Source organism: Coregonus lavaretus (genome assembly GCF_964263955.1).
Source record: "Coregonus lavaretus genome assembly, chromosome: 3".
NCBI classification, from domain to species: Eukaryota; Metazoa; Chordata; class Actinopteri; order Salmoniformes; family Salmonidae; genus Coregonus; species Coregonus lavaretus.
The window spans coordinates 51,455,273-51,470,668 of NC_139990.1; the positions used below are offsets into that span (position 1 = coordinate 51,455,273).

Genomic DNA, 15,396 nt, shown 5'->3' on the forward strand with positions numbered 1-15,396 from the left:
GCATTGGCACATCAAACACACAGTACACCAAACAGATAGATTTGTAACGTAAGGCGACATACCCTTTGTGGATTTGTTTTATTTCTTAAATTTCTTTATTTTTTTTTCATTTTCATTTTCAAATGTGAATGTTCACAGTTAACACCACACAAAATGACCTTACCCGATAAAAGAGAGATCTTTTAGTTGATATAAAATAACAATCAATTCATCAAACTCAATTAAAAGAAACAGCATGGAGCATGTTATCAAGTCCCCTGTTGTTTAAGTTTTTTTTCTTTCATTCATTGAATTAATCGTATTTTTTTAAAAGAAGCATCTGTAGCGCTCCCCCCGTAGGAGTGAGGGATAAACCGAAAGCCAGTCATGCCGAGAGAAACACCTGCAGACTAGGCATCCTGTATGAAAGAGTGAGAAAGACTAATGCTTCTGATTAATACAACAAATGTGTGAAATAAAATTGGCAGAAAAATGTGACCCTTATAATACCTCATTTGAAATCCCAACATCACATAGCATCGATATAAGTGACAATTTTTAAAAACAAAAAAAATAGATTTTGTATCTTGCCTTCTGAATCACAAATAAGCGAGGATGCAGAATGAATGGAGACAGACACATTGACACACACTCATTCTCTTCCACACAACACATTTGCACAACACATTCCATCTCTCCTCAACCAATAAGATGCCTTCTTTTGATTTCAATGACAATCAGTAAGAAAAATAAGCATTTGGTTTAATGGCATAATTGCGTACATTTTTTTTCCTTGTTTATTCATTCCCAGGAGCAAAAAAATAAAGAAATGACATTAAACATTAAATTAAAAATAGAACAGCTATTGAATGATTTGACTATATTGTGCCTGAACTGTTAACATAAGCTTTTTCAGTCCAAATCTTGTTCAGGACTTTATCCTCCTTCATGCACTCTTTTCATTTCAGTGTTCATCCTTTCTTTTCTTCTACAGATAGAGAGAGGAAGCGGCAGGTACAGGAGTTTGTTTCTGTTTCAGTTTGTTAGTGGCTATGTCCCCTCTCTCTCTCGGTCAGTGCAATAATACAATATTATATCAGAGTGACATTACTGATGAAGCCTAACTCTCAAACACCCACACATTTATTTCAGAAAGGACTGAAAGAAACTAACACACATTAAAACTAAATAAAAATAAATAAACGTCTATTTCCCTCCCGCTACATCCCACTGAAATGAAAGGAACCAAAATAAAGAAGATTTATTTGTTGTTGAAATTCATCTGAGCTAGGAGAAAAATACATGTAAATGCTTCTGAAAGAAAATAACAAAATTTGATTTTCTTTTTTTTCTTTAAATATATAGATGTACACATGTTTCTTTTTGGAAACATAAATTGTTTGTGTTGAAGGAGGATCGCTCTGGGGGGAGGGGCAGTAGATGAGCCAGGGGGCGGGGCAGGGCCTGGATTGGGTGTTGAAGAGGAAGGGGGAGTGCCGAAACATTCTCAAAGAAGAAAAGGATTGGTGCTGGCGCCCGTCACTCCTGCCCCGCCCACTGCTCCCCCAGCCCCCATCACTCCAGCCGCCCCCGTAGGCCCCCCAAAATTCAGCTGTGGGGGCGGTGCCACACCGGGCCCCATGAAGTGAGAGGACCCAGGAGGACCCATGGGCGAGAGGCCGCCGTAGGGGGACATTCCCATGGGGCTCTGCATCATGCCCATCCCCAAGCCTGGTGCTCCCATTCCCATAGGCCCCATGCCCATGCCAGGGTATGCCATGGCAATGGGCGGTACAGGGCTGGTGCGGAGGCCGCTGAGCCCCAGTGTGGAGGGCTGTGGGGAGATGGAGGACATGGGGGCGGCCGCGCCAAACGGGTTGGAGGTGGGGGGTGGCGTCGGGGAAACCCCCCTGCTGGAGATTGTGCTGCCCGGGGTTACAGCCATGCCAGGAGCTGAAGACGAGGCTGGAGAGGAGAGAATACTTCAATCAATCTACTTTCCTTTCATTTCTTACAAACACATTTGTCACAAAGTGCTTAAAAATATGTGTGTGTGTGTGTGTGTGTGTGTTCATGTGTTTATGTGTGTGTATTTTATCAGTACCTGTGGTCTGGAGGAAGGGATTGTGTGTTGAGGAGGAGATTGATGGAGGTGGTGGTTGTTTAGGTTTGGGTTTAGAAGACACCAGTGAGTCCAAGTCCACCAGCGATGCGTTGGGCCCCAGGAACGACTCGGGGGTCTTACGGACAGGAAGTGAAGAACACAGAGATGTGAGGTCAAAGGGCACCGGAGAACCCGCACTGTCGCCCGTTAACTGACCTCGCAGTTCTGGGTGTCCTACAGAGAGAGAGGGAGGGAAGGAGAGAGAGAGCGTGAAGGTGAACATTGATTAGACACCACAGCATTATACCATTATTACTGAGGGAGGATGGAATGCAAGGTGGGTGAATGGGGGGGTCAGTGAGCATCTCATCCACGTGTCCGTGCCATTATGTGTGTGTGTGTGTGTGTGTGTGTCAGTGTGTGTGGATGTACCTGTGCCGTTAGTGTGTTTGGCGGAGTCGCTCCATGGGTCAGAGGTGATGATGGGGTCAACCCCGTCCCCAGCCCAGGGGTCTATTGGCCCCCCAAAAGAGGAGGAGGTGGAGAGGGGCACAGAGGGGCCCCAGGGGTCGACACTGGGGGGGGTCACAGCTATGGGGGAGGGAGACACACAGGGGTTTGGGTCACATACAACACCAGGGTCAGGGTCAATACTATTTCAAGTCTGTCAATTCAAAAGATGAATTGGAATTCCCATTCAAGATTTCAAAAGTGCCATTTATTTTCAATGAGGATTGTTAATCTCTTGAACTGAACAGGAATGGAACCCATCCCGGCACAACACCGTACAATATACAGGGAACAAGGAGCTGGGCTGGATCCCAATAGTCCAATATGGCTTCCTTTCTCTCATTTATATGTACTGATATGGAAGAGCTGGACAGCCAGTCTTTTCACTTGAAAGGAGGTAAGAACGGACAGAGATCTTTTATTGAAACCAGAGATATCCCTGACTGAGATATGGAGGGTCACATTCCAAATGATCTAAACATGCTGGTCATTTGAAGAGCATTGGAAAATAGACCAAATGTATTGATGTCCATCCAGACTGTGTAGGTAGGGGTGTGGGACGAGGAGACGGAATGAGAGTAACAGGTGTAGACGAGGCCAGGGGAGTAAAGGTCAGAGGTCACTAACCTGAGGGTCCCCAGGGGTCAACTGAGTTGACTCTTGAGGAGGCCGTCTCTCCCCAGGGGTCTGGCTTGGGGGCTATCGTTGGGGGAGCTGTCCCTCCACTAGCCCATGGGTCTACGTTGGGCGGTGAGGCGGGCGACGAGGTGCCCCAAGGGTCTGCGGGGGCCAGGCCCCAGGGGCCAGAGGCAGAGGGGGCTGGGAGGGGGACTGTGGGAGGGGGTGAGGGGCCGGCAGAGCCCCCAGAGGCAGCAGCAGGAGCCCCCCAGGGGTCCACAGCACTCAGCTCCATTAACGCACTCTGGGAGAGGATAGTACACAGGTTATAACACACACTGATGTTGTAGGACAGACACCAAGATAAGTCAATGAGCTCAAGGCTAGTATAGTCTCTGTCTCTCATACACACAAAATGAAAACCACAGAGCATACGCTCAGTTAACATACACACACAGAAGGGATAGATCAACTAGTACCGGAACGGGAGAGAGCGAATGGTGTTTCTTGTTTCTCAACCTGTGGTCTGGGGACCAGCACCGGTCCGTTGGGTATTGATGTTGCTGACCGGTCACTGAGATAATTGGCAAACTCATTCAGTGCTCAAGCACAACTTTTAATTTAAAAAGCTTACGAATACCTGATAGGGTTCAGAAACACTTCTGGTGTAGGCCTTCACTACCTTAGCTTTCAGTTTTCTCCACTCACTCAACACACACAGAACGCACAGGTGAGAGACACAACTACAGCAGGTAACACCAGGAGAGAGAATGAGGAACAGAGTGGTACTGTCTAAAGAGTGTGTAGCCCCCATCCATCCCTCCCCTATGGCTGGCGTACACACACCTCCTCTGGCTTGGCCTTCTGCATCCTGCTCTCCTCGATGGCCATCTGCAGTCTCAGGTCGTCCCCCCTGCGCAGCCTCTCCTCCTGCCAATCACATACAGCTGTGATGTCATCACCTGCGACAAGCGCTCGGGCAGGACAGCCCATAGGCACAGATCTAGGTTCAGCTTACTACCTCCAAATTGTAGCCAAAGCCATTTGGGGAGAAAATGCTAAACTGACATTAGATCAGTGTCTAGGGAGCAACTTAATTTTACTCCCACAGGAAGCATATCTGACCCTGATGCAAAGCTCCAGGAGAGATGCTGCCTTTAGTGACTGCTCTCAGATCAGCTCTCCTCAACCCACGTTAGGGAGTTGGAAAACATTCTCCCTTCCTTGAAGAAATCAAAAACTGATTCTAGACCAGCCGCTATGGGCAGCTTCCAACTTCACCATCTGAAGAAACTGTTCAGGGTCCCAGCCACAGTGGACATGGACTGTCTGCCAGGGCTCTCTATTCAACCACTACCTGTATCCAGCAGTGTTCATGGGCAGACAAACCAACAGTCCTCTTCTTGTGCTTCTACAAGGAAGTTGACATTCTACAATGACGTCGGGATTCTAGAATGACATTGTGGTCCTAGAATGACATCAGGATTCTAGAATGACATTGAGGTTTTATCTATAATTAAGAATTACATTCGCACACACTGTATATATATTTTCTGTTGTATTTTTGACTTTATGTTTTGTTTACCCCATATGTAACTGTGTTGTTGTTTTTAAATCGCACTGCTTTGCTTTATCTTGGCCAGGTCGCAGTTGTAAATGAGAACTTGTTCTCAACTGGCTTACCTGGTTAAATAAAGGTTAAATAAAAATAAATAAATTGAGACAAAAGAAAGGAAACCGGGATAAAACAACCTGTCTTTATATTTAGGTAGAGTGTTGGTTTGCCTTACCCTCTAAACTTCTGAATACCGGCGTTGGTTGAATACTGCCCTCCAATTTGCAGAGTGCTGGCACTGGAAGATGCCTTTAACTGAGTGAGTTTAAGTATGTCATTGTGTGTGTAGTTTGAGGCATGCTTTGAGAACAGAGTAATTTGCAATGGAAGAATAAAATGGTAGTAATCACTCATTCAGAAACTGCTACGGGTTAAATTGAGTCATTCCAATTATGAAGTCTTCGCCATGCATAATCTTACACAGATGAAATCATAGGAGAGCTATTTTTAAAACTACTTATTTCCTTCTTACCCGCTTATATTATTAACCCATTGACATTTGTGTGTTTGGAATTAATGAAACAACAGATAATTCCTATGAATATCATTCATTTTGATTGGGATTAAGACTCGATGGAGTGACCGCCGGCTGGGTAGACAGATTGACAGATAGATAGGTAGATGATGATCGGTCGGTCAGGTGGTGACCTTTGCCCCCTGACCTGTTCTTGTACTTCCTTGCTGAGTGTGAGTGCATAGCGGAGCTCTGCGTCCTCCAGAGGGGCCACAGTAGTCTGGGGGTCAGGGGTCAGAGGGTAAAGGTGAGTGAATGGAAACACACATTGTCCTGGATTAACCTTGCTATGCCCGGATACTTCTGTTATGGACTGTAGATAAGTGTCATCATATAAACTCAGCAAAAAAAGAAACATCCTCTCACTGTCAACTGCGTTTATTTTCAGCAAACTTAACATATATTTGTATGAACATAACAAGATTCAACAACTGAGACATAAACTGAACATGTTCCACAGACAGTCCCCTGTAGCTCAGTTGGTAGAGCATGGCGCTTGCAACGCCAGGGTTGTGGGTTCGTTTCCCACGGGGGGCCAGTATGAAAATGTATGCACTCACTAACTGTAAGTCGCTCTGGATAAGAGCGTCTGCTAAATGACAAAAAAAAAAATGTAAAAATGTGACATTCCTGTCTTGCAGGAAATCATGCACAGAACGAGCAGTATGGCTGGTGGCATTGTCATGCTGGAGGGTCATGTCAGGATGAGCCTGCAAGAAGGGTACCACATGAGGGAGGAGGATGTCTTCCCTGTAACGCACAGCGTTGAGATTGCCTGCAATGACAACAAGCTCAGTCCGATGATGCTGCGACACACCGCCCCAGACCATGATGGACCCTCCACCTCCAAATCGATCCCGCTCCAGAGTACAGGCCTCGGTGTACCGCTCATTCCTGAGACAAAACCGCGACTCGTCAGTGAAGAGCACTTTCTGCCAGTCCTGTCTGGTCCAGCGACGGTGGGTTTGTGCCCATAGGCGACGTTGTTGCCGGTGATGTCTGGTGAGGACCTGCCTTACAACAGGCCTACAAGCCCTCAGTCCAGCCTCTCTCCGCCTATTGCAGATAGTTTGAGCACTGATGGAGGGATTTTGCGTTCCTGGTGTAACTCAGGCAGTTGTTGTTGCCATCCTGTACCTGTCCCGCAGGTGTGATGTTCGGATGTACCGATCCTGTGCAGGTGTTGTTACACGTGGTCTGCCACTGCGAGGACGATCAGCTGTCCATCCTGTCTCCCTGTAGCGCTGTCTTAGGCGTCTCACAGCACGGACATTGCAATTTATTGCCCTGGCCACATCTGCAGTCCTCATGCCTCCTTGCAGCATGCCTAAGGCACGTTCACGCAGATGAGCAGGGACCCTGGACATCTTTCTTTTGACATGTTCATTAATTGTTTAATGTTCATTGAACAAGCATGGGAAACAGTGTTTAAACACTTTACAATGAAGATCTGTGAAGTTATTTGGATTTTTACGAATTATCTTTGAAAGACAGGGTCCTGAAAATGGGACGTTTCTTTTTTTGCTGAGTTTATATGAGTATATATTCTATGTATAGTGGTTGTAGGGTGTACAGTGCATATATCCTATACAAATCAACCCGTTTATCAAACCATTGGACCTCAGGTTAACAGTGTGGTTGGCCAGCGGGGCTCAGCCTACCCTCCACCAGCTCCAGGTTGGCTGGCTGTACTGTATACCTGTTCCGCCTCCTCCTTGCTCATGGCCAGGGCCAGCTGCAGCTGAAGGTCCTCCTCTCCGGAGCTCTGTGGCCACGCCTGCTCTGGGTCCGCCCCTCCAGAGTGAGAGCCCTGAGACAGAGCTCCACCCCCCAGACCTGGAGCTGAGGGGGCCGAAGAGGCTGGGGGACGGGATGAGGGGACCGGAGGACAGGGAAAGGTGGGGAAAGATAATATTATTGTTTGAATCATGGCATAGTTAGAGCTGGGCAGGAACAAAAGCCTGCAAACACCACATGCATCTCTCCAGGATCAGGGCAACTCTGCATCACAGCAGACAACTTAAAACTACATTTCTGTCTATGGTTTGCTTTCCTCCTTAATCCCTTTCAGAACCCCTGGTGGCTGGTGCAGGCTGGGTAACGTAGTTGTCTCTCACCACTGGTGGTCTGTGCCATCTTTTCTTTGGTCTTGAGTGCATGGATCCTCTCCTCTCGTAGTCTCTCCTCGTCCTTCAGCAGTGTTACCAGCTGTTTGGCCTTCTCCCGCACATTCACCCCCTGACACACACACACATGCAGGTAAAAGCACATGCGTACATACAACACTCAGTGCACAACCTTCATAACAACGCAGCTGTGTCCCTGAATTCTAACAGTTGATAAATGTCAGTTATTTACCTGCAAACTAAGTGCTACATCCTACATTCCTGTTTTCAGTTTTTCCATTTCCATGCAGTGTTTTCCCTGTGACCTGCTCTATTGTTCTCCAGCCATTACCAGCCCATAAACATGTTACTGTTGGCTTTTCACTCCGTGTTTGTATAAGAGGTCACAGTGAAAACATTGTAAAAAGTCCTTGAATGAGAGGCGAGTGGTGATTCTGTACCAGTATGTGATTGGGAACGTGTGTGTGTGTACGCGTGTGTGCATGCGCGCGTCGTACCTGGTCCTTGCCGTCTCTGTCGATGAACTGGAAGTCCTTGAGAGTCTGGACAGCGTAGATGTTCTCTCTGCACTGCTGAGCCACGCGCTCTGAACCCGTCTTTATGAGGTACTCCATGAGAGTCATAGCCTGGAGAACACACAGTACAGTAGAAACCATAGAGATCCTATTAAATTACTAGAGAAGCTATGTCATAAACCCTCAAAGTTCCAGAATGGGACGAGAATGGCAGCCGTAGATGCGGTAAAGAGGTCAATCAAACTCGACCAAAACAATGGAATTGCCATGGAAACTAGTGTGAGAAAGGGCAGTGAAGGAAGATCCTGAATCTCCTCATTGCCCCCCAGCAAAATTAGCCTTCATTTAGGCTACTGTTTATATGTGTATTTCACACTATGTTGAGGTACAAATCTGAGTATAATGCTTTTATGGATGTCAACCCCAATACAGGTTCATGTCATCGTTATATACACACAAAAGTATGTGGACACCCATTCAAATGAGTGGATTCTGCTATTTCAGCCACACCCGTTGCTGACAGGTGTATAAAACCGAGCACACAGCCATCCAATCTCCATGGACAAACATTGGCAGTAGAATGGCCTTACTGAAGAGCTCAGTGACTTCAACGTGGCACCGTCATAGCATGCCACCTTTCGAACAAGTCACTTCGTCAAATTCCTGACCTGCGAGAGCTGCCCTGGTCAACTGTAAGTGCTGTTATTGTGAAGTGGAAACGTCTAGGCGCAACAACTGCTCAGCCACGAAGTGGTAGACCACACAAACTCACAGAACGGGACCGCCAAGTGTTGAAGCGCGCAGTGCGAAAAAATTGTCTGTCCTCGGCAACACTCACTACCGAGTTCCAAACTGCCTCTGGAAGCAACGTCAGCACAATAACTGTTTGTCGGAAGCTTCATGAAATGGGTTTCCATGGCCGAGCAGCCGCACACAAGCCTAAGATCACCATGTGCAATGCCAAGCGTTGGTTGGAGTGGTGTAAAGCTCGCCGCCATTGGACTCTGGAGTAGTGGAAATGCCTTCTCTGGAGTGATGAATAACGCTTCATCATCTGGCAGTCCGACGGACGAATCTGGGTTTGGCGGATACCAGGTATGTTGTGTAGCTATGCTACCAGCTTATATGAACGGGAGTTCGCATTTAGCAGTCAACATCTTCTAAACCTGAAAAGGAACTACATCTAAATGTTATGCAGTCAAATCAGACTTTAGTAACCACATTGTGAGCCTGTTACAATACATCAACCATGACGGATTTGACGAATATCCACTTTGTTAGATCAGATATATTTTACATTTTAGTCATTTAGCAGACGCTCTTATCCAGAGCGACTTACATGAGCAATTAGGGTTAAGTGCCTTGCTCAAGAGCACATCGACAGATTTTTCACCTAGTTGGCTCAGGGATTAGAACCAGTGACCTTTCGTTACTGGCACAACGCTCTTAACCACTAAACTACCTGCCGCCCCGGCAGTTAATTTGAAAAATTCATGGAATCATTGATTCCACTAAAACTGACTGGCTAGATAACAAGCATAATGTACAGATAATCTTCAAATTCAATGTTTTACACAATATCTTATTACTGGCTGACCTACTCCCTGACCAAAATGGCTGATATTTTATACTGTCATAAGAAGCCTTATGTCACAGATAGAACAATGAGACAGATATTTCACAGGATGTATAAATGTGAAGCATCCGTTTGGCGTTTCCACTCACATATGGTAGTGAGAGGAAGCCCAGTGTCCAGCAATGGCAGACATTCTGCTCATTTTCTCATCGATAAAACAACGGATCTCAATACAGTTCTGTTCCCAAAACTAAAATATGTTACGAACAGAGTGAACTAAGTTTTGTAGACTTTACCCTTTGATAAAGTATTACAAATGTGCGTTGTTTAGAAACAGTGCAAAGGCGAATTGAGTTATTGCAAATATACAAATGCATGCTAGAACACGCCAATAGGATCTCGCTAGCTCGTGCTTGGCTCTGCCCACCTCCTTGCTTGTTCTGCCCACTATGACACATTTATTCCCATTTGAAACGACGGACTGTGTTTTATCTTGCTTTAGTTATAAAAATCTTTGGTTATGTCCATTCTAGTATTCTAATTCCTATTTCTATGTGCACACATACAACAGTGAGAGTAAGTGTGTGTGAGCAGACAAACGAGACAGACAGACAGACTACATGTCACCCGTTCTTGTTATGGTCAATATTGAACAAACATTCGCACAACTTTCCTTTTCACTTCCTCTCTCACCACCCCATACCACCCACACAAGCAAACCTTGTAGACGTGTCTCCAGTTCTTGCCGTGGTCGTTGAGGCGTTTCCACACCATGCTCATGATCTCAGAGAAGGCCACCACGTTGTAGGTCAGGTCTGCTATCTCTGACATCAGAGAGCTGCTGGGGCCCCATGGGTCATTGGACGTCGCCTCCCGCACCTGGAGACAGGGACAGGGGGGGGGGAAACCGGGGACAAGGGGGGGAAAGACCGGGGACAAGGGGGGGAAAGACCAGGAACAAAGAGGGGGGGAAAGACCAGGGATAAGGGGGGGGGAAAGACCAGGGACAAGGGGGGGGGGGGAGACCAGGGACAAGGGGGGGGGGGGGAAGACCAGGGACAAGGGGGGGAAAGACCAGGGACAAGGGGGGGCAAAGACCAAGGACAAGGGGGGGGGGGAGACCAAGGACAAGGGGGGGAAAGACCAAGGACAAGGGGGGGAAAGACCAGGGACAAGGGGGGGAGGAGACCAGGGACGGGGGGGGAACATGGAACATCAGAAAAACTTGAAAGCAGTCAACATTGAACAATCTAAGGTGTGATTTAGTGATCAATTAATTGATTAATCAACTGGTAGTTTATATCAAGACAACAGACTATTCATTCCCTTGGCAAGCTCAAGCAAACAAAACATATTACGATATGAACCTCACGACTAAACATGTAAAAACAGACAAAACAATTATGCAAAGTACTTTAATCAAATGAACCCCTGATAAGTCCACAGCCGTGATCGTAGGTCACCTTAACTGATCATCTCTCCTGCTCTCAGAGGTGTGGAGATGAGGTGTGAGAATACACAGGCTGGATAGAACCATCATGATGAATGGATAACATGATTACATTCACCCAGATAGAGAGAGGAGGTGATGCAGGGAGTACACAGTGGAATGTATTATTTGAAAAGTACCAATAGATAAGAGAGGAGAGGAAGAAAGAGCTGGAGAGGGAGGAAGCAGAGGAGGAGGATGAGGTGAGATAGCCTTGAAAGAAGTGATGAGGAAAGGAGGAAGAGGACAATGGGAAACGGAGAAGAATAACATTTTTAAAAGATGTGTAGGTGGAAAAATGGTCGGAGAGGAAGAGAGAAAAGAAAGGGGGAAGAGGACGAGCGAACCTTGATCTCGGCCTCTGAGAAGTTGTGGACAATGTTCTTCATTTGTCGCCGTAGCGATGAGGTCGACATGGCAACCGTCTGGCTGTCGGGTTCCACTGAAAATCTGACCCACACAGAGAAAGAGAGAGAGACAGTGGTTGTAAAACAGTTAATACAACAAAACAAATAGCAGCCAGGGCAAAGTGTACAGTGAGTTAATACAGAGAGAGAGCGGCAGAGAGAGGAGGAGAGTAGCCTAACTCAGAGAGGAGGAGGAGAGTAGCCTAACTCAGAGAGGAGGAGGAGAGTAGCCTAACTCAGAGAGGAGGAGGAGAGTAGCCTAACTCAGAGAGGAGGAGGAGAGTAGCCTAACTCAGAGAGGAGGAGGAGAGTAGCCTAACTCAGAGAGGAGGAGGAGAGTAGCCTAACTCAGAGAGGAGGAGGAGAGTAGCCTAACTCAGAGAGGAGGAGAGTAGCCTAACTCAGAGAGGAGGAGAGTAGCCTAACTCAGAGAAGAAGAAACGAGTAGAGAAGAAGAAACGAGTAGAGAAAAAGAAAAGCAGCAAGATAGAGAGAGTCATCAAGATGAACAGGCAGACATTGCGTGAATGAGAAAAGCTAAACCAGCAATCAAACTGAGTGGACATAGTGCTCCTTTATGTCAACAGAGAGAGAAATTCAGCACACACACACTCACTCTCTCAATCGGTCTCTCTCTTTCCGGCTCCACTCGTTTACAGAGCGCTCTGTCTCAGGCTGTCCATCTCTCCTCACAGAGACATTGAGTCCCAAAACCACAGATTTGGGGTGATAAAAAACCTGTGGAGCGAGAGATGACAACACTAATCTTACCGGTATGTGTTGAGGGCCCCAAAGTGAAAACCCTGAGCTTCTCCTCACCCCAAACACAACGTAGGCTAGGCTATGTATGGGCTAGGCAGGGTTTAATTGGAATTAGGCATAGTGTTTTGGGCAGGGGCGCAGCAGTCTTGACGTTCTTGTCCACACATACAGTACCAGGACAGGCATGGTTGACACATCTATGAAAAACTCAAGGGCCCCTACTTTAGTTTTGATTCACTATCTGACCCACTTAATGCTGTCAGATGGGCATGGCCATCGCATGCAGGCTTGAACAGTGTCACTATTTGACGTCATTGAACTACATGTTAGTACTCTGTGGGCTGTTTAACAATGCTGTGGCATGAATAATCCCAGTGGGCTTCATTCACTTCTCTTTTTGACCTGCACTGTTGGAGCTCAGAGCTTACGAATTTCACTGTGCCCTGCATTTACATCTGTGACCCTGTGTATGTGACTAATAAACTAATCTAATAAGTAGGTACAACATATTCCTATATGACTTTACCATCTCCTCTGCCAAAATTGTTCCAGTGCTGCTGAATAACCCTAGCACAGTGTGGCCGACCAGACTAATAAGGAGTGGAAGACGACAGGTTGTACTAATAGGAGACTAGGTTGCATAACACAGCAGAGAGAGAACCATTCCAAAAGTCAGTTTAGAGATTACTGGAGCAACGTTCCAAAGTTCATGCATCTACCAAGACTGAATGTAGATAAGGGACAAGCTTAGCCCATATCTCTCACAATTCAACACATCAACAGGGTTCAGGCCAATTCTACATAAATTGAGGAAATTATCTGAAATTCCAATTCAAGAATTGAGAAATGCTCCTGTGCTTAATTTAAATGTCAACGACCTCAACCCTACACATCATAATGTGGAGCACTGCATTAGCTAAGCTCCCTATTAATAGTTCAACTTGACAGTACAATAACATAGCTACATGCAACACCTGGACATCTCCTGTCCTGTTGCATGTAGCTATGTTATTGTACTGTCAAGTTCAACTATTGATAAGGAGCTTAGCTAATGCAGTGCTCCACATTATGATGTGTAGGGTTGAGGTCATTGACATTTAAATATTCAGGACAGCCTACAGTGGAATAAGTATCAGAACTTGCTTGGAGTTTCACTGACACTTTACCTAGACATAAAATGTGGATTCAACGGCAGATGCATCATTGGCAAGCAAACCCCAACATGCAATACACATGCAACTAGCTAGCTGAAGCCAGACAAACTTAGCTAGTTGGCTGAGTCTAATATTAGCTAGCTAACAAACTATTGAACTAGCTAGCAAGCCAAAGCTATGGCGCTAGTACTAGCCCATATTTGTCTTAACGCCAGAAAAACAAGGGCGGTGTAACGATCAAGACAATGTCAGAACTGTGGCCTCTACGCTCGTTCCCACTTCCTAGTCGCTATCAGACAGTCACACACCCTCCTGAGCCAGAGACCCCCACCCAGTTAGCATGCTAACCAGTTATCATCTCTCACAACAGTCTACATAGCGATTCAACACCAATGCAAACATTACTACAGGAAATACTTGAACTACTACTGCCAAAGAACAAAATGGGAAGTGTAATGAACTTGATTGGCAAACTTAGAAGGCCATCCAAACCAGATAAAAGGGGTCACTAACAAATTAGTTGGCTAGCTAGGCTGGCTAACGTTAGCTATCTGGTACCACCCTCCCAGCTATCAGCTGGAAAACGTTAGCCACTTACCGTTAACTCCTCTTCTCCTTGGCTCTCTCAGTCGCAATCACTTTTAACGTTTTACAATTATGGTGGGGGTTAAGGGGAAAGCGTGAGAGAGAAAGCCGACTACCTAAATATTGGTATTCCTGTCACGACACTGAATGAAACATTGCCATTTACCTAGCTAGGTAGCTGATGTAGCCGATAGTACAAACATATGAGATAACGTTGAACCCTGTTGCTAGCTGGCTAGCTGCTCAAGTGGCAACAGAATACGAGTGGTATTTATGATCTGATCGAGTGACACCACCATCCTTAACATAAAACCGATGGTTATGGAACGTTCACTATGTCAATATTACTTATAATATTTAATAACTGTTGACAATATACCATAATGAACATCTAGATTAAGTCTATACTGACCCTGTTGTAGCTCGAATGGTACAAGGAGATGGCGGAACTTCCGGTTCCGTTCCCGACTACAGGAAAGACCGCACCCCTTTGCACGCTCCCATCATTTAATATTTATCAAATGGGCGAGGCTACACAGTCAGTATGCATAAAATAGTCCGAATTTGATCTCAAATTCTAACCTATTGCATTGTCTGGATGGGAATTTAGGGCTATTTATCACATTTATAAATAAGCTTTATACTGTAACATAATGTCAAACTAACCATTGCTATTGATTGTTTTGTATACAGGAACATGTCAAGTGTAGCCTATAAAAGCACCCCTCAGTGTTGAGCAAAGTTGCCAATATTCAAAATGTGTATTTTGTTAAAGGGGAAATCTGCAGTTGCTACATAGATTTTTTGACATATGATATGTACCCATTCATTCTTGAAGAATATAACTTCAAAATGCCTCATGAACATAGTTCAACTGTAGTATCCCATCAGAACCAAAAATATAAGCTTGTTTTACTCCAATATTTGTAAACAAAGTAAATGTAGACAAACACTGAATAGCCCCAAAACATGGTTAAAACTATAATGTTGATATCATGGATGCTTTAACCTCTACGGGATCAGTGTCCCATACACGGGACAGTTGAGCTAACGTGCTCTAATGTGAATAGTATGACTGTTGTAAGTAACAGTAAACTTTCCAGGACATAGACATGTCTTATATGGGCAGAAAGCTGTCCAATTTACAGTAGCTATTACAGTGAAAAAATACCATGCTATTGTTTGAGGAGAGTGCACAACAACAATACTTACATTCAGTAATCTTGCTCTGATTTGTCATCCTAAGGGTCCCAGAGATAAAATGTAGCAAAGTTTCGTTTGGTAAAATCCATTTATATATTCAAATGTAGGAACTGGTTTCTACAGTTTGAACCCCTGCTGTCTCTGGCTCCACACCCACCCTGCCCAGCCATCTAGATGTGTGAAAGTTAGTGTATAAGCTAATGATCCATCATGTATGACATTCCTTGGAGTGTGTAAAC

General features: G+C 45.5%; 1 protein-coding gene across 2 annotated transcripts; it reads right to left on the reverse strand.

Moving 5' to 3' along the window:
- Positions 1–119: 119 nt before the first annotated feature.
- On the reverse strand, positions 120–14,408 carry LOC311127018 (epsin-1-like). 2 transcript variants are annotated; one of them, XM_084158756.1, is made up of 13 exons: positions 14,367–14,408; positions 12,070–12,191; positions 11,394–11,496; positions 10,278–10,436; positions 7,964–8,092; positions 7,458–7,578; positions 7,040–7,200; positions 5,489–5,560; positions 4,058–4,141; positions 3,221–3,515; positions 2,516–2,674; positions 2,084–2,317; positions 120–1,944 (listed from the first exon to the last, which is right to left on the reverse strand). In XM_084158756.1, the coding sequence occupies exons 3-13, from the start codon at positions 11,460–11,462 to the stop codon at positions 1,487–1,489; spliced, it is 1,941 nt and encodes a 646-aa protein (XP_084014882.1). In that variant the 5' UTR covers positions 11,463–11,496; positions 12,070–12,191; positions 14,367–14,408; the 3' UTR covers positions 120–1,486. The 2 variants fall into 2 exon arrangements, with proteins under 2 accessions (XP_084014882.1, XP_084014881.1); XM_084158755.1 differs by lacking the exon at positions 12,070–12,191 and having other exon boundaries at positions 13,968–14,396.
- Between the last annotated feature and the right edge of the window lie 988 nt (positions 14,409–15,396).

What these genes read in the sequence shown, in the direction of transcription:
- LOC311127018 (XM_084158756.1), bottom strand. Translation starts at nt 11,462, where the DNA reads ATGTCGACCTCATCGCTACGGCGACAAATGAAGAACATTGTCCACAAC. An exon ending in ACAGAGACGGCAAGGACCAG is followed by an intron (nt 7,579 to 7,963) that starts GTACGACGCGCG and finishes TGTGTGTGTCAG; the next exon opens with GGGGTGAATGTGCGGGAGAA. An exon ending in GCAAGGAGGAGGCGGAACAG is followed by an intron (nt 5,561 to 7,039) that starts GTATACAGTACA and finishes CCTGACCCCCAG; the next exon opens with ACTACTGTGGCCCCTCTGGA.